Source organism: Pristis pectinata, chromosome 13 (genome assembly GCF_009764475.1).
Source record: "Pristis pectinata isolate sPriPec2 chromosome 13, sPriPec2.1.pri, whole genome shotgun sequence".
Taxonomy (NCBI): Eukaryota; Metazoa; Chordata; class Chondrichthyes; order Rhinopristiformes; family Pristidae; genus Pristis; species Pristis pectinata.
In genome coordinates this window covers 23,550,633-23,576,079 of record NC_067417.1, presented here as the reverse complement: position 1 = coordinate 23,576,079, position 25,447 = coordinate 23,550,633, and the positions used below count along the sequence as shown (strand labels likewise).

At 38.9% G+C, this 25,447-nt stretch overlaps 1 protein-coding gene across 2 annotated transcripts in view; it reads right to left on the bottom strand.

Moving 5' to 3' along the window:
• Window positions 1-25,447, bottom strand: part of spire2 (spire-type actin nucleation factor 2) — a 66,902-nt gene that overhangs the window by 25,851 nt on the left and 15,604 nt on the right. For both annotated transcript variants that reach the window (XM_052028766.1, XM_052028767.1), the window contains exons 3-5: window positions 18,625-18,978; window positions 6,498-6,575; window positions 3,277-3,441 (exon numbers count right to left, since the gene is read on the bottom strand). In XM_052028766.1, coding sequence (XP_051884726.1) covers window positions 3,277-3,441; window positions 6,498-6,575; window positions 18,625-18,978 — 597 coding nt within the window. The remainder of the gene's footprint in view (window positions 1-3,276; window positions 3,442-6,497; window positions 6,576-18,624; window positions 18,979-25,447) is intronic.

Here is a 25,447-nt window from a genome sequence, read left to right as displayed (position 1 = left end):
AAAAAAACATTTTATTATATTCACTATTACTAAATGCATATTATACTTTGTCTTAACTTATACTTTACTTAATTGCTTTGAGCAGTGCACAGCACTTGATAGGAATACTATTTCTAAATGACTACATGTCCTAAAACTGTAGATGCTTTTCAAATCAAAGGGTCAGTGGGGAGAGAAAATCAATAGTGAGTATGCACAGGATCCAATATTACTTGAACATGATATACACTCTTTCCAATATCAATTTTCTTTAAGTTGAAGAATATTAGAACACAAGAGTATAAGAAATAGGAGCAGGAGTAAGCCATCAGATCCACTGACCTGCCTTTTCCCCATAACCCTTAATTCCCCTACTATGTAAATTATAATGATGAAACAACAGAACTAATATCCAGAAATTTTAAATTATATATCGACAGAGGTTGTATCAGATCTATGTCAGTTCCCTCTGCATAATACCATTCTTCATATGAGGAGAAATACAAAGCAAAATAAAACAGATTTTGAAAATATGAAATAAATGAGAGAAAATGCCTGAAATACTGAACAGGCCAGCATAATTCAGAGAAACAGAATCAATGCTTCAGGTCAACAAGATTTCATCAGAATTTGAAAAAAGATGGAGAAATATTGCTCATCAAAATAACTAGAATAGAAATGAAAATTTATTTAATATAACTTAGTAAATTAACACAGATTCATGCAGAAAGGCAAAGCAAATTTATCTGTACACACATTGCAAACCAACCCAGATACTGAGTTTACTGCATAACTGGAAGTGTGCCCGAGTACCACAGAAGAAAACAGAAAGCAAATCACACAAATAGCACAGAAAATGTGAAGATGAAGAAACACATTAGTATGCTACTTAAATGTGTTTTCAGGAATTGAAAACTAAAGTTGCTACATGTAGTGTGTTCACTTCAGACATCTTCAGCTTTATGATGTCATTTTTTCCTGCAGCCAGATATCTATTCAAAAATGTTAAAAACATAGTGTGGTTCTATTTTAGGACAATGTTAAGTTATTAACAGAAAATACAAACTACATGGGGTGAATCAAAGAAACTTTTCCAGGCTGAAGTACAAAATCGATAAATGGGGAAGGGGTTCAACTGACTCTTCAGCATCGTTAAAAAATATTAGAAGCAAGTCCTCGAAAACATGATTTGTTTTGTCAGTACTTTGTTTTGTCAATAACTTGTTGGAAGGCCATTGACTGAACTCTTCATACGTGATTTCTAATGCCTCAAAATTTAATATAAATCCAGATAAAATGTTGCTTGAGTATCAGAAATACTCATGAGAGACCAAAGGCTAGATGGGGGTGCAGTCTTGATTAGCGCTCGGAGCTTGAAGTATCCATCCTATGTTATTTATCTGGAAATTAAAATTAACCGTAAGATTGTCAAATTTGATTCAGCAGAGAGGGAAATGGAGACCAAGCATTCGCAGATGTTACCTTCATCAAAGTGCTATGCAACCAAAAAAAACACAATAAAACTCTGACAAATGGGCACAATTGGGACTTTGGTGGGGCAGATTTTCCAGACTATTAGATATTATACCTATAAAATACACCAGCACATTTTAATTCATATTTTTTCTTAAGATGTTACATGGTATTATAATTAATTTTCCAGTAAACCCAGTGAGTTTCAAGGGTGTGTGGGAACTGGAGCCCCAGTGAATTTCAAGGGAGCTCAGCTGAATCTCAGAGTGTGGAAAACTTCACTTGATCAGTCAGATGCTGAACTGCTGGGAATTCCGAATAGTTGGATACCAGATTACTGGAGCTTTACTGTAAATATCTAAAAATGTAAATGGGTTCAGAAGGACGTAAAAGTGACTCATGTAATTAACTGCTTTAGGGTGACTCGCGTGTTAGAACACATTGCTTGCGCAATGAGATGAACAACTAATTAATTAATTTTCGGTGTGTCAGGTGTTAATTGGGATATTCGCATTGAATGTCAACCAGGACACAAACAAAACTTAATGGGTATCCTTGAAAATTGTCACATAGACATTAACCACAGAAACAGACAGCACACTGGATAGTGATTAGCACTGATGCCTCACATGTCCAGGAACCCTGGTTCTATCCTGACCTTGGATGCTGTCTGTGTGGAGCTTACGCATTCTCCCAGTGACTGTATGCGTTTTTTTTGCAAGGTTCTCTCATTTCTCCTGCCCTCCACCCCACAACAGCCCAAAGATGTGCTGGTTACTATAAATTATTCCTCAGTGGTATAGATACATGACAGAGAAATCAGCATGTGAGAGAGAACAAGTTTTAGGGCTATGGGGAAATAAGGAGAAAGCAAATGGAACAAATGGGATTGCTCTGCTGGGATTCTGCATGTACCTGATGGATAAAATAGCCTCCTGTGTCACAGCAAGTTAAACAGGAAAATATAAGCTGGGCTTCCATCTACTTCATAAGTCCACATCTCTGATAATTAGATGTTGTCCTGGTAATGGAATGTCAGTACAGTACAAAGTTTGAAACCTTTTGACACATGGACAAGAGTGATACCCAGTGAAACAAACAGACAGGGTACAATAGGGAGACTGCAGAGTCAGAGTTATACAGCAAACAGGCCCTGTGGTTGACAATGTCCGCATCAACCATTAACATTAAAATTTAGGTTATGGTACACACATCACTTTTAACACATTGATAATGCCAGAAATCAGATTAAAAAGTAAATAAAGGAAATGTAAGATAATTTGTTTGAACAACAGAATACAAATCGAAAGAAGTTACCATCGATAACATGCTCAAAATGGCAATAATCCTGAAAATCAGACATTTAAAAAGGAATGTTCAAAAACAATTCAAAGAATTATTTTATACAGCAATACTTAGTCATTTAGTCTAAATGGAATAATTTAAAATTGAATTAAAGGGGTAGACTAATTAAAATTTGTTTTAAGACCAATAAGACTACAGAAACTTTCATGGTCTTGTACTTTGCCATAACCAAGGAAGTTTTAAATATTAAATATCTATTAATTCAGGAAGGTAGCAGCACATGTAGATTTTAAGACATCAGAGAACTATTTAGAAATTTTAACCATTCTATAAAACAGGATAAGATAATAAGATGAGTGGCCTCCTAAATGCAACTAGATACTGCAACTGGAGTCCCTGGATTGTGTTCCCATGATCTGCTGTTTCCCAATGGGAGGAAGGTCATGTAACAGTAGTTGATTGGACTATATAGGAATGAAAACCAAGATACTATGTTGGAATTTTAGTCTTTTATCTTACCATGACTTTGCGTAGCTTATACTTCCGTGCTTTAATGTCCTGCATTAACATCTCAAATGGCGTAAGCTGGTATTCTGTGGGAAGGGGGTTGTACTGCTTTTCTTCAACCTTCTTAAGTTTTACACCATGGCGGAGGTCTCGCATCAGCTGTACCCAGAGACGAGCCTGTAAGCACAAAGGAAACAATTCACAAAAATAATGCAACTCTGGAATCTTTGGAATAGGGGCAGTTTACCCCAATTAACCCATTGGCTGGATAACTTCTACAATTTATCCCATGGCAAACCTGAACTTGCCCTAGCAGAGATAGTCCTTTGTCCTATCCATACCTCTCCTGCCTTCTCTGCAACTTAACAGTAACTTGTTTTCCCACTTTCCAGGGTCTTTGGCCCAGAACATTAACTGTATCTCTTTCCACAGGTGCTGCCCGACCTGCTGAGTGTTTCCAGTACTTTGTTTTTATATTACAATGCCCACAACACCCGTTGCATCCCTGGTTCGCACATTAACAACAACACAAGACGTACACTGGGGCTGTGCTAAAGTAAACTGAATGGACACAAGTCAAGGTAAAGCACTGTTTTGCAAAGGTGGAAAGTAAACAAACTCTGATGATAAATTCAATCTGTTCCTGACACAGTGAAGAAAATAAAAATTCAAGTCAGTACATTCAAAATGGGCTAAACACAGCTAATCCAAATCGATGCCTATCCTTTTCAAACATACCTGACATAAGAAAAGCAATGGGTTAAAGCATATAAACTCAGACTTAAATTATATTTAAAAAAAATCAGATAATTATTTTTCAAACTTAAGCCAAACTGGTTGTTTATGCTTCTTCAAGTCACATTCCTCCTTAAAGTCTAAACCAGTCATCAACATGCCCTCAGGACCAAATCTCTTTATGCCACTGATAGCAGATGACACATGGACTATGTGGTACGTGCATGCACATACAGTGGCATGCAAAAGTTTGGGCACCCTTGGTCAAAATTTCTGTTACTGTGAATAGCTAAGCGAGTAAAAGATGACCTGATTTCTAAAAGGCATAAAGTTAAAGATGGCACATTTCTTTAATATTTTAAGCAAGATTATTTTTTTATTTCCATCTTTTACAGTTTCAAAATAACAAAAAAGGAAAAGGGCCCGAAATAAAAGTTTGGGCACCCTGCATGGTCAGTACTTAGTAACACCCCCTTTGGCAAGTATCACAGCTCGTAAACGCTTTCTGTAGCCAGCTAAGTCTTTCAATTCTTGTTTGGGGGATTTTCGCCCATTCTTCCTTGCAAAAGGTTTCTAGTTCTGTGAGATTCTTGGGCCGTCTTGCAGGCACTGCTCGTCTGAGGTCTATCCACAGATTTTCGATGATGTTTAGGTCGGGGGACTATGAGGGCCATGGCAAAACCTTCAGCTTGTGCCTCTTGAGGTAGTCCATTGTGGATTTTGAGGTGTGTTTAAGATCTTTATCCTGTTGTAGAAGCCATCCTCTTTTCATCTTCAGCTTTTTTTTTTACAGACGGTGTGACGTTTGCTTCCAGAATTTGCTGGTATTTAATTGAATTCATTCTTCCCTCTAGCAGTGAAATGTTCCCCGTGCCACTGGCTGCAACACAAGCTCAAAGCATGATCGATCCATCCCCATGCTTAGCAGTTGGAGAGGTGTTCTTTTCATGAAATTCTGCACCCTTTTTTCTCCAAACATACCTTTGCTCATTGCAGCCAAAAAGTGCTATTTTAACTTCATCAGTCCACAGGACTTGTTTCCAAAATGCATCAGGCTTGTTTAGATGTTCCTTTGCAAACTTCTGATACTGCATTTTGTGGTAAGGACACAGGAAAGTTTGGAGAAAAAACCCAAGACTGATAGATTTCTGAACACTGAAAGGGACTGATATATTCAGGAAGGTGGTCTCTGAATCAGGGGATACAGGGGGAAGTGGAGGAGAGAAGGAAGATCAGCCATAATTTTTGTTGAAATCTGGGGATACGCAGCAATTCGGGCTACATCCATGGCAAGAGAAACAGAGTTTTCCAGTGCTGAAGGGTCACTGACCTGCAACATTACTTCTACTTTTTCTTTCTATTTCTAACGAGCGACTTGCTGAGTACTGCCAGCCAGCATTTTCTTTTTTTATTTCATGATTTTATTGAATACAGAGTTGCCTTGAGCGGCATCATGGTGGTCTTATTTTTATTTCTTCTATTCTTATGGTAAGGAAAAAAAAAGCTTCTCTCGGCTCACCTCATCCCCACCAACCCAAGCAATAATCTTCATTTGTATTAAATTTGATAAGTTACTGGGAAAGAAAAGAATTAACATAATTTATCCAGCAGGAATCCAAAAGATCAGATGCAACACTGGCAGTGCACTACACCTGATTTTACACTCAGTGCAGAGATGTTTTGGGCTGAGGTTATTGAGATGGTGAGATTAAACTGGGTACCACTGAGACAGGCTAGGTTAAAATTTACTACTTGGTCCCAAAAAGATACAAAATCAGACTAAAGTCCCTCTGCTTCACCAATCAATTTATAATCTAAATACCCTTTTTAAAAAAAAAAGTGATGAAATCAGAGAAATGCACTTACAGAATTTCATGCAGATTGTTAACAGAGTGCCTCAAAAAACCTCAGATTTCTTCAACTGCTGTGGAGCCAAAATTCAAAATGCACAACATACAACTGCATTTATGTCCTGTTGCAATCTCAGAGTTCATTGATGATTGCACTTATGCTTGAATGGGTGTAATTTGCTTTTGCATGGCGGAGGAGATTACAAATGCAAATGGAACTAGCATAAGACCTGAACAAATCTTGGAAAATCAAAACATTGTAAAATTCATTTTCAAAAGTTTAAGACTATATGCAGCATTCCATTTGCAAATTTTTAAAGCATAACAAACCATGCATTCCCACGTGTTACTTCTGACACTCTATGCACACAATTTAAGCATGGAGAAATTACACAGGCAACTCTATGGACAAGAACAGTTTTGTTAATTAAAACAGTTTACATCTATCCAATTTTATCAAGGATTAAAGGAAAGTTTAGTATCAGAGAACCACTGCACTCAATATAAACTTACAGGAAGCCTTAGACTTGTGCAATTGACAATTCTTCCTTGTAATTTTCAAAAGGGTAAATGTCATGTGACCAAATGAGGTGAAAGTCTGGCTCTTGAAATTCACACATTACTGGTCATGCAAAATACGATACTCACCCAGTCTGTATGGTTGAGGTTGTCCAATTCCACTAGAGGAATCTGCTGTGACTCTCCAACCTGCATCTTCTTCAGCATCTGTAATACAGTAAGAGTTAGAACACTGGTATATAGAAATTTATGGTAACACTGTGTCAAACTTTTAAACTGCACAGGAGTCACGGGATATGGGGAGAGTGCAGGAAAGTGACACTGAGGCCAATATTATCTTATTAAAGACAGAACAGGTTCAAGAGGACTTCGCCTTCTGCTTATGTTCTTATTAAAACACAGTGGTATAGGGTTTCAATATTCAAACTCATAAGAATAAGCATGTTCTCGCAGTGTAAAGTACACACACAAAAAAGGGTTGATTATCCAAGTTCTTCAGAACATTTCTATCTGATGTAGGATAATTTAGTTTCATGCTGGGAAATGGTTTCCAACTAGAGTCTGTGTAATAGTCCATCTCATTACCAGCCCTTCCTGAAAAGCTATCAAATTAATACATCAAACTCAACAGAAAATGATAAATACTAATTAATAAGCTAGATCAAAGCCACAGTTTTTTTTTTAGCTGCATTAAGAATCTCTTTAGTCTTTTGGAGTTTCTAAAATCCAGATTAAAACTTCAATCTGGAATCCCAGGATATTTCACTTTCCTCCTTTTAAAAACCAGGAGAATAAGATTTTAATTCCTATTCATGATTAGTAGAACTGTTCCTCCAAATTTGCTTTGCATGTGTTACCACCTTGGAGCCAGGGACAAGGATATAATTGAATGGCTGCAGAACACTCGAGGGGAAAGTTAGAGGGTTTTTTTTAAATCAGTAACAACAACATATGTAAAATAGAGAAGAAGTCCTGCAGGCCTATTTTGAGTTAGCAAATGATTAGAAAACAAATTCTCAAAAGGTTGTAATGCCTGGACTTTTCCTAGTGCCATGTACCAATTAGTATAGAAATAGGAGGTTGGTGCAAATGAACACATGGCTGGAAGGATGTGCAAGAGGGAGGCCGCAAGATTCCTGAGGAACTTGGCACAGTTGTGGGGAAGGTGGAATCTGTTCAGAACAGATGGGTTACAATAAAACAGAGCTGGGACCAATATCCTCACAAATAGTTTGGCTTATGTTGATGGGGAGGATTAAAAGTAGGTTGGCAAGAGGATGGGAAGCTGAACACAGCTTCAGAAGGGGGAAAAAAGTCAAGTTTGAAATGGAATATGGAAAATTAATGATATAGTTGAAAGGAAGAGAATCTAAAGGTTAGAATATGGAAAACAATTATGTTCTATGTTTTCCATGTTCTAACCTTTGGTTTCTCTTAATGATATTTGTCAAAAGGCAAAGAGGAAAGTAAATAAGTTGAGGGCACTGACAGACATGGAACAATAACATTATCTGTTGGTGAAAACTGCTTAAATTTAGGCAGAACTGGCAGTTTAACTTTCTTAGTTATGGTATTTTCAAATTAGAGAAAGAGATTTATAAAAAGAGTGGTGCCAATAGTGGTCAAACATTGTGATGGGATGATGTTAAAAGGTTCATCAAATTGGGCCCAAATGGGTAGAGCCAAAGAACAGAAAAGATGATAAACACATTGTTAATAGTGTACTATTACTTGAACTCCAAACAGTTTGAGAGATATAGAATTTATAGGGAAATTGGACCAGAGCAAAAGCACTGGGGCAGTAATTATCCTAATATTAACTGGAGTACAGCCAATGTCATATACCACAGAGGCCACAGAATTCCTAAATTGCATTCAGGAGGCAAGTCAGTTGGAGCATTTAAGAATCAAGCAAGTATGTCCCCAAAAAAAAGGGTGGTCCTGCCAAATCTAAAGTCTCCTGGATAACAAGGTGCAGAGGGGGTAGAATAAGGCAAAAATAGGAGAGCTTGTGCCAGACACCAAGAGATTTAAACGGCAGAAAGCCTGGAAGAGAACAAAATGTTTAAAAGTGAAATTTAAAAGGGAAACTAGGAAAGCAATGAGAGAACATGAAACAAAATATTGGTGAGTAAAATCAAAGCAAATAAAAGATATTTTGTGAGCACACAAAGAGCAAGAAATAACTAAGATAAGAGTAGGGCCCATTAGGGACCAGTAAGGTAACCTGTGTATGGAAACAGAGGATGTAGGTAGAGGGTCTTAAAGAATATAAGATAAGATCTTTATTAGTCACATGTACATCGAAACACAGTGAAATACATCTTTTGTGTAGTGATTTATTTTGGGGGGCAGCCCGCAAGTGTCGCCACGCTTCTGGCGCCAACATAGCATGCCCATAACTTCCTAACCTGTATGTCTTTGGAATGTGGGAGGAAACCGGAGCACCTGGAGGAAACCCACACAGACACGGGGAGAACGTACAAACTCCTTACAGACAGTGGCCGGATTTGAACATGGGTCGCTGGCGCTGCAAAGCATTATGCTAACCACTATGCTACCATGCCTGTCTATTTTGCAGCTGAAATGATTTGCAGTTAAGGTAGAAAAGTCTGAAATGGGATAAACACTGTAGAATGGGGTTTAGCATCATTAAAAATAAATAAATGGTTGAAATACATCCCAGGCTGCTAGAAATAGCAAGGGAAGAAATTGTGAAAGCTCCGACTCCAACTTTTCAATCCTCATGGCGACAAGAGCGGTGCCAGAGAACTGTTAACACTGTACTGTTGTTTAAAAAAAAAGGGACAAACCATATAATTCCAGGCTGGTTAGTTTAACTTTAGCGGCGAGTAAATTAATGGAATTCATTCTCAAGGACAGTATAATCCTTCATTTAGTGAAATAAATTTATCAGGAACATTCAGAATGGATATTATAAAGGGAAGGCTGTGTGTCTGACTCACTTGACTGAATGCTTCAAGGGTTGGTGATGGCATGTGTTACATGCATTTTAGTGAGGCTTCTGACAAAACCTACATGGCATACTGGAAAAAAGTGTAAAAGCGAATGAGATCCAGGGGAAAGTGGCAAATTGGATCCAAAGTTGCCTCATTTGCAAGAATCAACCAAAAATGGTTTTAGGTGTCTTTGAGACAGGGAGTCTATTACCAGTGGGATTCCACAGGGTTTGCCACACTACCCCTTGCTTTTGTAACATATATTAATGGTTTAAACCTAAACATGTAGGAGGCATGCTAAAGTAATCTGCAGATGATACAAAACTCAGCTGTGCAACTGACAGCGAGGAGGAACTCCACCCCACCAATCTTCATTTTCAACCCATTACCTTTTGCAATTTCTGGCAGTTCCAACATAATCTCACCACCACTCACTGCATTTCGCAGGGAATGCTCACTTTAAGACTCCTAGATCCGCTTTTCCGTTCCCACCCACCACTTCCTGTCCCACGGCATCTTCCCGCATGACTGGAGATGCAACACTTGTCCATTCACCGCTTCCCTTCCCACCATCCGGGGATCCAAACAAACATTTCAGGTGAAGCAGCAATTCACTTGCACTCCTTTCAATCTTGCGTTCTCCATTCAGTGTTCATAATGAGGTCTCCTCTACATTGAGGAAACCTTGGGAGCAGCTGCATTCTATCTGCAGGGGTGACCCTGCAATTCCTGTTGCCTGCCAGTTTAATCCCTCATCTCACTCCCACTCTTTCTTACCAGTCTATATTCCCCTGCAGTGTCACAGTGAGGCCCAACACAAGCTTAAGGAACAGCACTTCACTTTCTGCTGGGCATATTGCAGCTTTCTGGACTCAATACTGATTCTACAACTTCAGGTATCTTGATTTCTCAGTTTTTAAATCAGTCATCCATCTCTAATATCAGCTCAGCTTGTTTTTTTTAAACCCTCTCTCTGCGAGTGGAGGACATGCCCGGCCTGACCTGCTAGCCTGTTCTCCTGCTCTGTGTTTCACAACTCCCGCATTCTTTGTCCATGTTCTCAGTCTCTAACTGCTCCCATTCACTCCTGAACCAGATTACTTTGTTCATAGCTTATCCCCATCGTTACCCTGGTTTTACCCTATCAGAGGTGGCCCTATTCCCTGTTCTTCCTGCAGCTTTACAAGCTCCTCATCTCGTTTTTGGTTCTGACAGGGTTTCCGACCTGAAATGTTAACTCTGCTTCTCTTTCCACAGATGCAGCCTAACTTGCTAAGTATTTCCAGCATTTTCTGTTTTTGTTTCATATCACTGTTATGCTGCTTTTAAGTTGAAATGATAGAACAGAATGGTTTTTAAAAATTCTATGAGTGTAGTGTAACATTTTTATGTTACATGATAAAAGATTGACTAGGATGCGAGGTCTGCCATTTGAAGCTGTCTAGGTGCTGGGCAATGTTGACCTGGAGAAGGGCACTGACACTGAGTTGCTCATTCTACCAATGGATTTGGAGGATTTTACAGAGTAACTCCATCATGTTCTGAGGTTGGTTGCTGTGGTATTCCACTGACAGAATTAGAGCAGAGTTGCAGCTCTCCACCTTCAAAGATTTTTTCCCTCAGTTCACGAACTGGAAGAAATTTTCATACATGTCTGTCTTCCTTAAGTCACCATTCCAAAGACATGGAAAGTGATCTATCTTCTCCAGGGTCTTATGAATCTTTATTTTGTTGTGCATCAGGCTAAGGGCCTGGTTTGTGCCTGGTTAGAGTAATGCCCATTCTCTTGTTGGTTCAGTGAAAAAGTCAATGACCTGGAGCTCAGTCCGAGTGTGCTAGGATTGTCTGCATTCTGCAGTTTGGTGACCAAGATTGGAATAACGTTGGTTCTGCAGTGGATGTGAAAGGTTTATCTGTTTTTCCATTTGTTCTGCAGAACTGAGGAGAGCTCAAGGACGTAGAGGTGAACAGCACACACTGATAGGAGTCATTCAAAGAACTCCTCAACCTGTTCCATACACCCTTGACACCATCCCAAAACACACCATCCGATTCAGTATTGCAGCCATCCCTGCAAGGTTGAAAATGCCATATGTCAGCTGTAAAATTTGGAGAAAAACTGGCAACAATTCACAGCCTCATATCCCTCATCTGGGAAGTTCAGTGGTCTTGTAATTGAGACTTTTTTCAAAAAATAGACACATCCAATTCTGATAATTACAGAGGGGTCTCCCTGATGTCTGCAACAAAGAAAGCCATAGCCAAGGGTTTTCTTCAACTACCTCCTCCCAGTGGGCAAGAGCTCCTTCCTGAGCCATTGTGTAGATTCCGTCCATCATGACATGATCTTTGCCATGCAACTTCAAGAGAACTTCAGGGAGCATCAATCATGATACAAGGTCTTCGTTTTGGCCTTGCAAAAGGCTCCATCTGTCAATCCTGAAGGAATGTGGAGATCCTTCTCAAATTTGGCCCTCTCTGAAACTTAGCTCAATTTTACTTCTTCTATACAATGACACGGTTCTAATCAATGTGTCCACCATAGACCCAATCCCTGTGCACATTGGGATGAAGAAAAGCTGTGTCATCATTCAAAGGCAGCACTTGACTGAATATGACATCCAGACAGCATGCTAAAACTTAAGTCAGTGGGCATCAAAAGGGAAAACAGTTCAGTGGCTGGAAGTTGGAGTCAAACCTCCTGCAAAAGAAGGTGGTCACCAGGACAGCGCTACAGGAGTTCCTCAGAGCCCAACCATGTTCAGCTGCTTCATCGGTGACTTTCCTTTTATCACAAGATCGTAAGTGGGGATGTTTTTGACTGCACAACATTCAATTCAATTTTCAACTCAAGAAATGCCACAGCCCATGCCTACATGGAGCTAGACCAAGACAACATTCAAGCATGGATTGAAAAGTGGTAAGTAACATTTGAAAGAAATGTCTAATTTTACTACCACAAATGACATGGCAATACCCACAAGCTCCCCACTGGAGTGGCAGTAATCTACAGGCAAAATACATGAGCTCAATGGGCTGGGTGAAAAGAATGTAATTAACACAGTAAACATTTGATGCAGTTTACACAGGGTTGCTTAACTTCCTTAACAGAATTTGTGGTAAATAAAATGAGTCACTTTATCTTTTTACATTCACCCTAGGTATATTTATTTAGTAAGTTTTATTTAAAGTTGCTAACATAAATCACGATGCCAAGTGCGTTTCTGGTGGTTATAGAGTCATAGGGTTTGTATTTAGCATAAATGTTGCTGGTAATTTCATTCATTAGCATCAATGAAAAAATACGGCAACCATGTCGAAATATTAGACATCCCTACCAAGCCATCGACTTTAAGGGTGATGATATGGAGGCAAGGAAAATTATATTGCCAATAGTTTACAACTTATTTTTTTGGAATGGCTCAACATTGCTCCTCATGCAACTTCAAAATACAATATCCCTGAGAGGAAATTGGTGAGACAGAACAAGTCTATTCCAAAATTCAACAAGCAGCTAAACTGTGCCTTTGACCAAGCTGGGATCCTTAAACATTCCTCTTTAACTGTTGCTGTTACAGGAGTTAAGGCAGAGCCACAGAAACAACAACAGCACTTCTTTTAGTGTTGGAATCCCCAAAAAATCCAATGTTGGAAACCCTAAGAAATTAATAGCTAACATTTGATTGAAGAATAATGTAGATATATCCAGAAAGTTTGTGGAGCTGTTCAGGTCAGTTGCCACTGCTTACAAACAATGGAAGAGTCTTTAGCTCTGGAACTCATTCTAATTGTTGTCACTTGCTCAAAAATCTCCTTGCTCCAACTAGTGAAAAATTGCTTTCCTTAAATATTCTCCCATTATTTCTCCCACCCATTTTCATCCTTGAAGTGCCTCAAATAATTTACCATGTTGTAAGTGGCTGCAGTGGGGATGAGACAGTCATCCCCCTCCTGGATTTAATGTTGGCAATGCAGTGGTCTTTGTTAAGTGTCATCCTGTGTGGCTACCCAACACTGGACTTCGTGCTGTGTGGACTGTTCCTGGGGTACACACTGAGACAATTATCAACTGCTATAGGACCTCTCAGACATATTACTTATTGAATGTATGAAAAGAAAAAATGATGTCATGCTGATATAGTGTAATCCTTCTAAGCAAATGGAATAATGCATCTTGTACCATGAATGGGAATAACATACTGCATTATACATTTGCAAATGAATTATATTTTTTGGACAATAAAAGGTGTTTTACAATTACACAAAAGACAATTACATTTCTACAATTCCATAGTGAACCACTCATTGGAACACAATCCTCTTCTGTTGCTGCTGAATCTAGATTCCTGATGTTTATTGTGGAAGATTTCACTTTACTGCATCACTCCCTAGTTTGCATCAGAGCACAAATCGAACACTGAGGAAGTCCAAAAAAGGTAACCATGAATTGATCAGAATAACGACTTTGTTATCAAAAGTCTGCATTTTCTGCTTTTTTTAAAAACATAAGCAATGCCATCTTTACCGACAGCTTACAGCTTATACAGAGAAAGATGACATTAATTGGGCAGGTCTCAAGATAAAAGTCTGAAGAAATTAGAATGGGGTTATCTTTAAATAAAAGTACTCAACATTATCAATTTGCAAGAGCTTTATCATTTTTACATCATCTATTCACATTAGGGTGTCCATATTCACAACACTACTTCTCATTCTAAACAAATAAATGGTGTTCAGGGGTGAACTTGAACTTGCACAGAAATTGACGTGAAGAATGTGGCCCACAAAGCCACTGTCAAAATTGGTATACAGTATTATAGCAATATTATTAGAGCAGTAACCTAATTGTTTGAACCAATGATTCTGAGCCACAAGTTCAAACCCACCTTAGCAGCTTGAGAATTTATGTTCAGGTAATTAAAATAATCTAGAATTAAATACTAGGATCAGTATTGGTCATGAAATCATTATTTGTTACTGCCCCTGAAAAGAAGGAAATCTGTCATCCTTACTAAACTGGCCACTGTGAGATTCCAGATCCATGCCAATGTGGTTGATTTTCTGCTGTCATCCAAAAAGGCTACTCAGTCTAAAATTGCTTTGCAATAAAGAATTAAAGTAAGCAGACAACCTGGTAACTGATATGACAAAATGTCTGTTAACTATCAGTCCTCCCTGCTAACATCTGATCTGTCCACTAGCCTGACAGCTGTGCTTTGTGGAATGCCTTTCAACAACATTTCAGACTCCTCGATCATTATCCATACCCATGTTCTTTTTCTTCAATGGGACAAACCCACCAAAGAGAGTGATGCAGTAAGCACTTAATGGGGGGGGGGGGGGGGGGTTCCTGGGAGTCTTCAAACATCAGCTGAGGTAACAGGTGGAACACAAGTAAAAGAAACTTCCTGATTATCACTTCCCTCAGCTGATATATCAATACTCCTCCACAAGAACCACTGAGAATGGCAAGGGAAGAGAAAATAATCTGGGTGGAAGTCTTCAAAGCCCATCAACAACAATAGCTTGGCAGCACTATTATCAACTACACTGGATAGGTCTCAAAGGGCAAATCTACCAGCAGATCTATGGAAGATGCTGACAAAACTAATTGAGGAAAACAAAACAACTTGTTCTCACCTACCTGTCAAAGATAGGTCTGTCCACAGAAGCACTGGCAGGAGTGACCAATATATATCACTATAGAGAAGTCAATTTTATCAAAAACTAAGAACCTAACTTTTTGAGGCTATAAACACAGGACAACTTGTGTGCTAACCATGGGAATCAGCATACAAAAGACAGAGCTGAGCAATCCCAAGACCAAACTGGATCAAGACTCTGCAATCTTGGCACATCCAACTGTGAATTATGAGGGACAATTTGTTACAGATATTGGCTGCAAGATACAATTCTCTAAGAATATGCCAGGCTGTTGCTTGACTCGTCCCTGATTTAGCCAATAGTCCTCTAACTTTAGTCATGACGACTTGGCAGGGATGAGTGCACCTTTGCCAAGACTCGTGCCGAAATTCTTGATAGGCAGTTCATCGAGTTTTATTCCTACTGCTCAATGGGTGATGAAGCTTCATGAGCATTCCTATTCACAACAATGGTCGGGCCTAGCTCACGAGAACAAAAGACAGAGCTACAACATTTCAAACAACTTTCAGCTGTAACTGCCAAATGAATCATGCTTCTCAGCCACCTCCCAAGCTCCCATCTTCACAGAAGCCAGCTTCCTACAACTTGAATTACTTTCACAGTACCAAAAGAATGCCAAGTCCATTAGACACAGCAAAGATTATGGTGCTCAATGTCATCCTGACTGTACTGCTGAAGACTTGTGGTCAGAAATGGCTGTGCCTCTGGCCAAACTATTCTGGTTCAACTATAACACAGCATCTAACTGATAATGTGGAAACTTGCCCGAGTATTAACTGTTCATAAAAAAAAGGATAAATTCACTTGGGCTAACTATTGCCATATCAATCCACTAATGATCAACATGACAGTTTGTCAATAGTTCTATCAAACAGTGCTTAGTTTTGATGATCTGCTCATCAATGCTCAGTTTAGGTTTCAAAGGACTTGGCCCCAGACACCCTTATAGCTTTGGGATAAACATGAGCAATAAACTGAGGGGAGACATGAGTAATTGTCCTTGATAACATCTGATTACCAGCTATCAAGGACAGAACTCTATTGGCTGGAGTCGTACTTTGCATAAAGGCAGATAGATGATTCTGATCACTGGAGGTCAATGATCAGCTACAGGGGTCCCCTGGGGCAGCTTGCTAGCCTCCAACCACCTAAAGGCGTCTCTTCAATAACCTTCCTCTGTTATTAGATCAGAATTGGGGATGTTGACTGATTACTTCAGTGTTCAGTTCTGTTGCAATTCCTAAACTAACATAACAGGCTGTTCTCACATGCAGTGGAGCATAGACAAAAATCAAAGTGACAAAAAAAAGGCAGCAGGAGCGACCGATCTCCAGTCTCCTCACCATAGAAGTACCTTCCTCACACAGACTGACACTCCCAGGCAATAGCTCTCCACCATATTCTGAAAAGCATGGATGGGCAAGGTAGCTAACATTGCTCACATTATATCAAAGAATCACAGAGAAGTTTGTGAATTACAAACAAGCTGAGACAGTGAAACTAAATTTAAGAAATCGAAATGTGGAAGTTCAAGGTGGATGAACTCAGTGAGGTCTTGTGGAGCTTGACCTATAGACCACTACTACATAGACCGAAATACAAGCAGGTTTTGCATTGCAAAACAGAAAACACAGGTGGACACAGAGGTGGATCCAATTACTACTATTCATATGGAAAGAATGCACTAGTCAACTTGGATTTTCTGGGTGTGCTATGTACTATTGCAATAGATAAACCAATGGGGCCACTGTGTGACTAGACAGCCAGCAGTAATATCACCATAATCAAATAGCCAAGCCTTAAATTACAATTACTATCATGTCATAAGCACACAGGAGTTGATATTCATGAACATTCTCTAAGGTATTTGCATAAGCAGTGCCCTCTTTTGTTCTTAGAGTTCTGGTTTGAATAGTTTGTTTTTCATCTGGTAAGTTGTCAATAGGTATGGCTATTTCTAGATATCTGCTGAGAATTGTGGCGTGCGGTGTGTATTTTGAGTAGCGAATCAAAAGCAAAATTTTCACAATTAAATCCTATTGAATAAGTCCTGGCATTTTTTGGATAGTCACCCAAACATTTCACTTCCCTGATCGATTTCAAGAGTGCTTGATGCATGTGATCACAGCATACGAATAGGCAAACTGCCTGAAGTACTGAACTAGCTGCATACCGCAGCAAGGAGTGGCAGAGGTGCATGTTACCACACCTTGAGCTGTTGTTCTTCATGACGGCCATCAGATTGTCGGACTAATTGGATACAGGAGGTAGAGGTGAGGTGGGAAGTTAGTGAAGGGGCAGGTAAGATTGACAGTCTATCAATAGGCAAGGACATTTAAAACAAAAAGTAAAAGTGCTACTGGAACAGCAGTACATCACTTTTGGACTCAATATAAAAAATATGGGCTGGAATTCAAGAAAGAACCATTGGTTATGGTGAAGTGTAGTTAAGCTGCAGGACTAGCAGCCAGAGTTTGAATCCCAGACAGCTGGGGAAATTAAACAAGGAAATAAAATCTGTAATTATGCTAGTCTCTGTACCAATAATCACACTGGTAACAAAAAAAAACCATCAGATCATTCTCTCTGCCTTATATGCAATTTCAGATGCACTAAATGGTGGTCACCTCTTAACTGATCTCCTCATTTCAGGAGCAATTAGGGACAGACAATAAATGCTGGCCTTGATAGCAATGTTCACATCCCATGAACAAATACATTTTTAAAAATGTGACTTGGGCAGCTTCCACTTTATTCTTTATCACCCTCACAAAAGGCAGAACAAAATTTCCATCTGGTCTTTAAAAAGAACAACATTAACCTGTCCAGATCTATCACCTCATGCGTTGTCTGAAGGCTCATCGGCAAACTCTTGTTCCTAACACAAATTGTTCTCAATGTGTGTACAACATGCTGAATATTCCCATAAATGGGCATATCCTGCTGTACATACCACATGCAGGTAAAACAAATACTTTTCAAGGAAGCAATGTAATAAACCATGAATTAAAAGAGAGGCTCATTAACAGAAACCTTATTTGAAAAAGGGATCAGTCATAACATTAATAGCCTTGATGCAGATTATTTATAAAATATTTTTGTTCAAGTAGCAAGCCTTTGTGTGTCCAAGAAATTACTTGTGGTTCTATGAGTTTAAGAGGATCACCTATCTTACTTCAGCTCCCACTCAGCCTCAAGGGAGTCCTCAAATTATTTCATGGCTTGGTATTTAACAGATGAATAGAACTGAAAACAAATCATCAACCCCTGTTACCTATTTGATTATTTTTAAAGGGGTGACCAATTATTGACCTTTTTTTTATATAGGAGTTGTGCAGTTGTACATTAATATGATAACATTCTCTGCTTTTCTAATTATCAATAACAGGAATCTTTATAGCAAATGCATGAAAGGTATATAACCTACAAAGGAACTCTGTAGATTTGAGGAAATAATGTTGATATAACATTGATCCAGCATCTTCAAGAGTGTTCCTCTCATGCCCAAATGCAAAGCTTGATAGTGAACAGATCATCACACCGAAACAAATTGTCTGCAGGTAAAGTATTCTGGCATTTTAAGAACTACCGAAACATCCACCCAGGCTTCACCCCTAAAAAACTAATCTTACCTCTTTAGCTTCCTTGATTTTCACTAGGAAAGTTTGTAACTCTAACGTTTCCACAAATAAAGCCTTGCAGACAGCTTGAAAATGTGCATCTGCTTCATTTCGATCCATTAGATGTTCAGCACATGCCTTCATTACTTGTTCAAAAGTACTGACTGAACGTGGTGTGCCGTCACCCTCCTCCTCCTCATCCTGCCCACTATACCCTTCATCAGCTGTGCCATTGCTGCCTTCAGAGTCATTGTTTGCCATCTGGTCAATGAGCTGCTCCAACTGCTGGCTCAACTCCCGCTCCTCATTCTCATCCAAACCCCAATCCAGTGCTCGGTAAATAGCAAATCCAAGGGACTGCACCACCTGGGAAAAAAAAATAAAAGAAAATCTGTGAAGAGAATTCAAGGAATTGAATTTCACAATAACTCTACTCCCTCACACCAAAAATAAAATTGCGATAGGAGGGTTCCAGGTCGAATGCTCTTCCTTAAAAATAAAACATGTTGTTTTTAAAACTGCATTCCTTTAAAGAGTCTGGGAACACTTCACTAGGTTAAAGGGGCTATATAAACACAAGTTGGTGTTACTGCACAATACGAGTTTCTCTGTTCATGATCAGTGAGAGAATTGTCTTTATCTTACCACTATTTACAGCATACCATATAACAGGATCTAAAGTCAGATTTTTGGTTATGCTTTTTTCAACATTTATGTTTTATATTTACACCACTATTTCAGTGTTAAGTCATTTTAAAGTTATGGAAACTTCTTGCAATACAGTGCCCGAGTCACCCATTGCTTTACTGTACTGGTCATGAGAGACAGTTAAGTGTGTAATATTTGTAGGAAATCGTGCACTAAAATTATTCAAACACCAGAACTAGAAAAGTGACAAATAAACAAATTTTAATGTGCACATAAAGGGAGGACAGAATAGATTCTTATTGTATACCTTCTCTTTTAGTTTCTCCTCCCCTTCCCTTTCTTGCTACTGCTTAAAACTTGTGCACCTCAAATGTTTCACCTCAAATGTTTCCTATGATTTAAGGTCATTGACCTGAAACATCAACTCTGTTTCCTTCCTGACAAATACTGTCTGATTTTTTGTTTGAGGAATTCCAGCATTTTCTACATTTTCATTAATATTTTTAGAAACCTTTTATTTGTTTCCTCTCCTTGTTCCTTAATTACATAAGAAAAGAAGAGATTGGGAGCAGGAGTAGACCTCAAGTCTGTTCCACCACTCAAAAAGATCACGGCTAATCTGATCTTGGCCTCAGCTCCACCTTCCTGGTTTTTCTTTATTCCCTCCTGTAATTCAAAGATTTTGCTACCTGTTCCCTAAGTTCACCCTCCAAAGTTTTATGGGTAGATCATTCCAAAGATTCATGACCTTGAGTGAAGAAATTCCTTCTCATCGCAAACCTGAAACAATGATTCTTGGTTCTTGATCTCCCTATCAGAGAAAACCTCTTCAGCATCCACCCTTTCAAGTACCCTCAGAATCTTGAATGTTTAAAAAGAAATCATTGGGAACATCTAAATCTTTATTCTGTTGTTAACTGTTGAGTTTTTAAAATATGAAAGCTTAAAGTTTATGAAAGCTAATCTTAGTTGGGATTACAGTTCCTGTTTGATCAAATAGATTGCCCTCAAAGCACGAAGGTACAAACAGCTCAACACTAGAAAGCAACCTAGAACAATGTAGGAATATATAATCCAAATATCACCCATGCAACATTAGTAAATGTAAATCAACAAGTTACGTATTCTGTTGTTACCATTCCCATATCAAAACCAGATCATTTTACCGGATAACTTGTTGAAACATCCATGTTTATGTACAAGTGAAAGATTTCATCCTCCTGGTGTGGATATTGATCACAACTGGTTCTGCTGACTTTGACTCAAAACCAAATATGAAAAATATATTTACTGACAATACTGCATCAGCCAATTAACTGCAGGGGCCATGACTCTCCACAGTTTATTCGATATTGTACAGGGTTCATTTACTCAGAAAACAAGGCCATTTGAAGCAAAGAGGAAACGGGAATTACAACTTCTCCCAATAAACGCCGGGCAATTTCTTCAGGAAAAATAAGAGTGACTGATGGATAGTTGCATACAAGTGTACATAAAGTTATCTGAATAGTTTACAGCAACATGGTCACTACGTTTGATTGAATTACTCAATCATTTCCACTGTAGCTAACAACACCATTTTTACACTACTGTTTGACACTCCCTCCTTCACCACAGTAAAGACAAGTACACCCCACTGGGACATGATACGTAACACGTGAAATAATATATTAATAAGCACACCTCAGTGACAAAGCTCACTGCTCACACAATTTTTGTCACTCCAACACAGCTTTTACAAACTGACCCACCTGAAAGAAACATGTAGATTACACCCGTACCCCACATCATAGCAACGTGATGCATGACACACACACACAAACTCTCGCAATACAACTATGCACACCTCACAAATCGGTGTGAGGCACAAACTATACATACACAGCCACAATGACTTTAGTGGAAATACCATTTGCTCATTTAAAGTGGGGATTCCTTTTGTATGCCAGAGTCATGCTGAAGGAGCAGGAAAGCTGCATGGAAATCCTGCTGAATGTCAGTCCAATGCAGAACCTACACTAAGACAGCTTAAATATACTACAACTTCTTTAAAATAATCATGAAAGTCATAGCTGTAGATTTTTTATTTTAAAAAGTGAAACACAAATAGGCACCCTCATCTGGACTTCAAATGTGTAGCAACTAATATGACTTCAATTTAATTTTATACCAGTGATGAGATTATGCTTTGCCTGTGGTACCAGAAGCAATTATTAAACTCTCCCTTCTTCATTGTTTATTAAATAGTCCAAGCATATTGTAAGTAAATAGTACATTCAAAGTTGATGTCAAACAACTTTACTTATCAGGGACTGGTGTATCACACATATTACAGATCTGAGTATTCAGCTACTTGCTTTGTGATAATCTATGGACTATGGACTTGGCGCTAGATGAAATTCCAGTTGATTGCAAATGGTAGAGTGCGCGCTTAGCATGCGAGAGGTAGCGGGATCAGTGCCCAAATTCTCCATTCCTCTTTGGGGGCAGGCACGGTAGTGTAGCAGTTAGCGTAACGCTATTACAGCGCCAGTGACCCGGGTTCAATTCTGGCCACTGTCTAGAAGGAGCTTGTACGTTCTCCCTGTGTCTGCGTGGTTTCCTCTGGGCGCTCTGGTTTCCTCCCACATTCCAAAGACGCACAAGTTAGGAAGTTGTGGGCATGCTATGTTGGTGCCGGAAGTGTGGCGACACTTGCAGGCTGCCCCCAGAACACCCTACACAAAAGATGTATTTCACTGTGTGTTTTGATGTATATGTGACTAATAAAGATATCTTAAAGTTATGAAATTATTCAGAGCACATCAATACTCCTTAAATGTTGACTTACAACAATACAGATAGCTTTTCAAAAGTAGAAATATAATAATTTTTAAGGAAACAAATTTGTGGCAGATTCAGATGAAAGAATGGAATCTGACTGATCAACAATTAATAGAACTTTTAACCTGTTGCTAGTGCTGGCTGGAGTAATACTGTCAGAAAATGAAAGCAATTACATACAACACACACCCATTTACTCCCTTAAATAGATACAGCTTCTCTACATTTAGCTAGCAAGCTTCGCCTCATCTCAGTGCAAAATTACGCAGATTAAATTGTTCAGTTTAACTTTATTTGGATAATGCAGGTCACAATTTGTACCTACTGAACAGGCACCTCTTCCTTTACACCCCCCCCCCCCCCCTTCAAGTAGGCAACAAATCACATGACCAATGCTGGAAACACTTAGCAGATAAGGCACATCTATCAGTCCGAAACGTTGACTGGTTATTCATTTTCCTCGATAGATGCTGCCTGACCTGCTGAGTTCATCCAGCATTTTGTGTTTGTTGCTCCAGATTTCCAACATCTGCAGTCTATCTTGTGCGTGCATCTATAGAAAGATGCCTCAGATCAAAGACTTTTTAATCAGAACTGTGAAAGGAGTTGAAGCAAAGAGGGCGGGGAGGGATGGATAGAGCAGAGAAGTTATCTTTGACTAGGTGTAGACAGGTTGCCCAGGTGATCCTGACGTTTACAGATTAAAGAGGGCAATTAGAGAGAGAGAACAAAGGAATCTGCTTTCTCACTTTTCCAGTTCTGAAAAATGTTTCCTTCTGCAGTTTCTGCCCGATCTGCCAACTCTTTCTAGCATGTTGTTTTTATTTCAGATTTCTAACATCTGCAGTTTTTTAATTTTAAAATTACATGACTATTTTTATTCCTATTTGTATAAACAAAATCTACCTGGGTTCAATCAATAAATAAAACAAAGCCCTTCACTTAGAGAGGACAGATGAATCAGAGTTAGTCATTTTTTTTTAAGGTCAAGTCTGAATAACTTTTGAATTCTTTGAGGCAGTAACAAGGAAGGACGATGGAGGGCAGTGACTTTGAAGTAGTCAACATGAATTTCAACAAAGCCTTTTAACAAGCTCTCACATGGCAGGCTGGTCAAAAAGGTAAAAAAACCAATGGGATCCAATGGAGAGTGGCAAATTGGATCTAAAGTTGCCTCAATAGCAAGCAGCAATGGGTAATGATTGATGAATTTTATTGTAACTGTTACCAGCAGGGGTTCCACAGGGCTCAGTCACTTGCTTTTTGTAAAAGATGTTAATGATTTAGATCTAAATGTAGGGGGAACGATAAAGAGGTTTGCACTGATACAAAAATTGGCCAAATTTGCACTTGGGGAGGTGGAACAAGGCAACATGCTACACAACAAATGGGAGGATACTGCCTGTTGTGGAATAACAGCACAATGTTGGGAGTGTGGGTGTACATGAGTCCATAACAGTAGGAGGATAGGTCTACAAGATGATTAAAAAGCATATGGGATGCTATGCTTTATTAGCCAAGACACAGAAAACAAGAGCAGGGAGAAACAGTATAGCTATATGCAACATGAATTAGGCCACAGTTGGAGTGTTGTGCATCATTCTGATTACCACATGACAGAAAAAATACTGCACTGGACAGAATGCAGAAGAGATTTACTGGAACTGGCAGACTGCTGCTATGATGAAAGACTGGACAAACAGGGTAAGTTTTCTTTGGAACAAAGGAAGATGAGGGGAAACTTTACTGAGATGTATAAAAGTATGGAGACCCTAACAAAGTAAATAGGAAGGAATTATTTTCCTTAAAGAAAGGGTCAAAAACCAGGGGCATAGATTTACAGTAACTGGTAGAAGTATTAGAGATGAGATGATGAACCATTTTTTCCACCCAGAGGTTGGAACTCAGTCTGAAAGTGTGGTATGGACAGGAATGCTCAGCACCTTTGAATAGCATGTGGATGTGAACTTGAAAAACTGGAATTTACAGGGTTTCAGACCTCGTCTTGGAAGGTGAGATTAAGCTGGGAAGTTTTTTTTATTGATTAGCGCAGACATGATGGGCTGAATTACCTCCTTCTGTTTCAAAACTTTCTATGATTTTAACTTCCCTACTTCTACAAGCAGCAAAATTGAGCCAATTGAGCCAAAATTGAGTATCCTTTGGCCAAATTCAATAAGCCATCTAATGAACAGTAATTCACAACTAACCATCTAATGGACAGTACGTCCTAACAAGTGAAACAGGGGAAAAAAAAAATCAGTGAAATATTTAAAGAGGGACAATATTCCATTTCCATCACAGTCCCCTTCCAACAGGAGTAAAACCTTTTAATATCTGAGTTGACTAGTTAACTACTTAAGCCTCGTCTTGCATTTCATTCTCCCGCACTGCTATCAATGGATAGTTTAAATCATTTCTTCATTGCCTTTTACAAAAGTACTTCAAAAAAATCTGCGTTTCATTCCCATTAGTTCCAGCCTTGTTGGTGTAATCCAGATGGGTTTTGATCTTTCCTCCATGTTCCCCAATTCAAGAACACAAATTAGGGACAGGTAGGCTATTTGGCCATTCAAATCCACTCCACCATGCCATAGTTCATAACCAAACCATTTGTAACCTCAGCTCCAGGGTTCCACACATTCCAGGCAACTTTTCAGTCCCTCACATTAAAAATCTATTCACCACCTTAAAAATATTTAAAGACTTTGGTTCCAGTGCCCTTGAGGAGCAGAATTCCAAAGATTCATAACTCCAAGTGAAAAAAATTTACCTCATCTCTGTCTTAAATGGTTGACCACTAATTTTTTTTTAAAAAAAGAGTGACCTCTAGTTTTAGATTCTCCCACATGAGAAAATATCCTCTTCCTATCCACCTGTTCAAGACCCTTCAGGATCTATGATCCACCATAGTTAACAGTCCCGGTGATGGGCTTCCATTGGTCACTGCCTTTATAACCACGACAAGCTGCTGTACACTAAGAAAGCCCAAAACTTATGTTCTACTTAAGGTAAAACTTTAATGCATTTCCATAAATAAAAAGAGAAAATGCTGGAAACACTGAGCAGGTCAGGCAGCATCTGAAGAAAGAGGAACAGTTAACATTTCAAGTTTGGGACCCTTCATCAGAACTAAGAAAGAGATTTTCAGCATTTGCAGTTGTTTTGGTTTTCACTTACTGTGTTTATTTTTCACCCTTACTATGAATGCTTCACTTAATTGTTTCACATTAGGAATTCTAACTAAAAAAGTGCTACTTAAAATAACAGAACCATCTAAGGTTAATTATTGAAACTTTGCATCTTGTATGCAGCCGCTAAAAGAATCTTGTCAGAATAATGCAATAGGATGAAATGTTGTTGC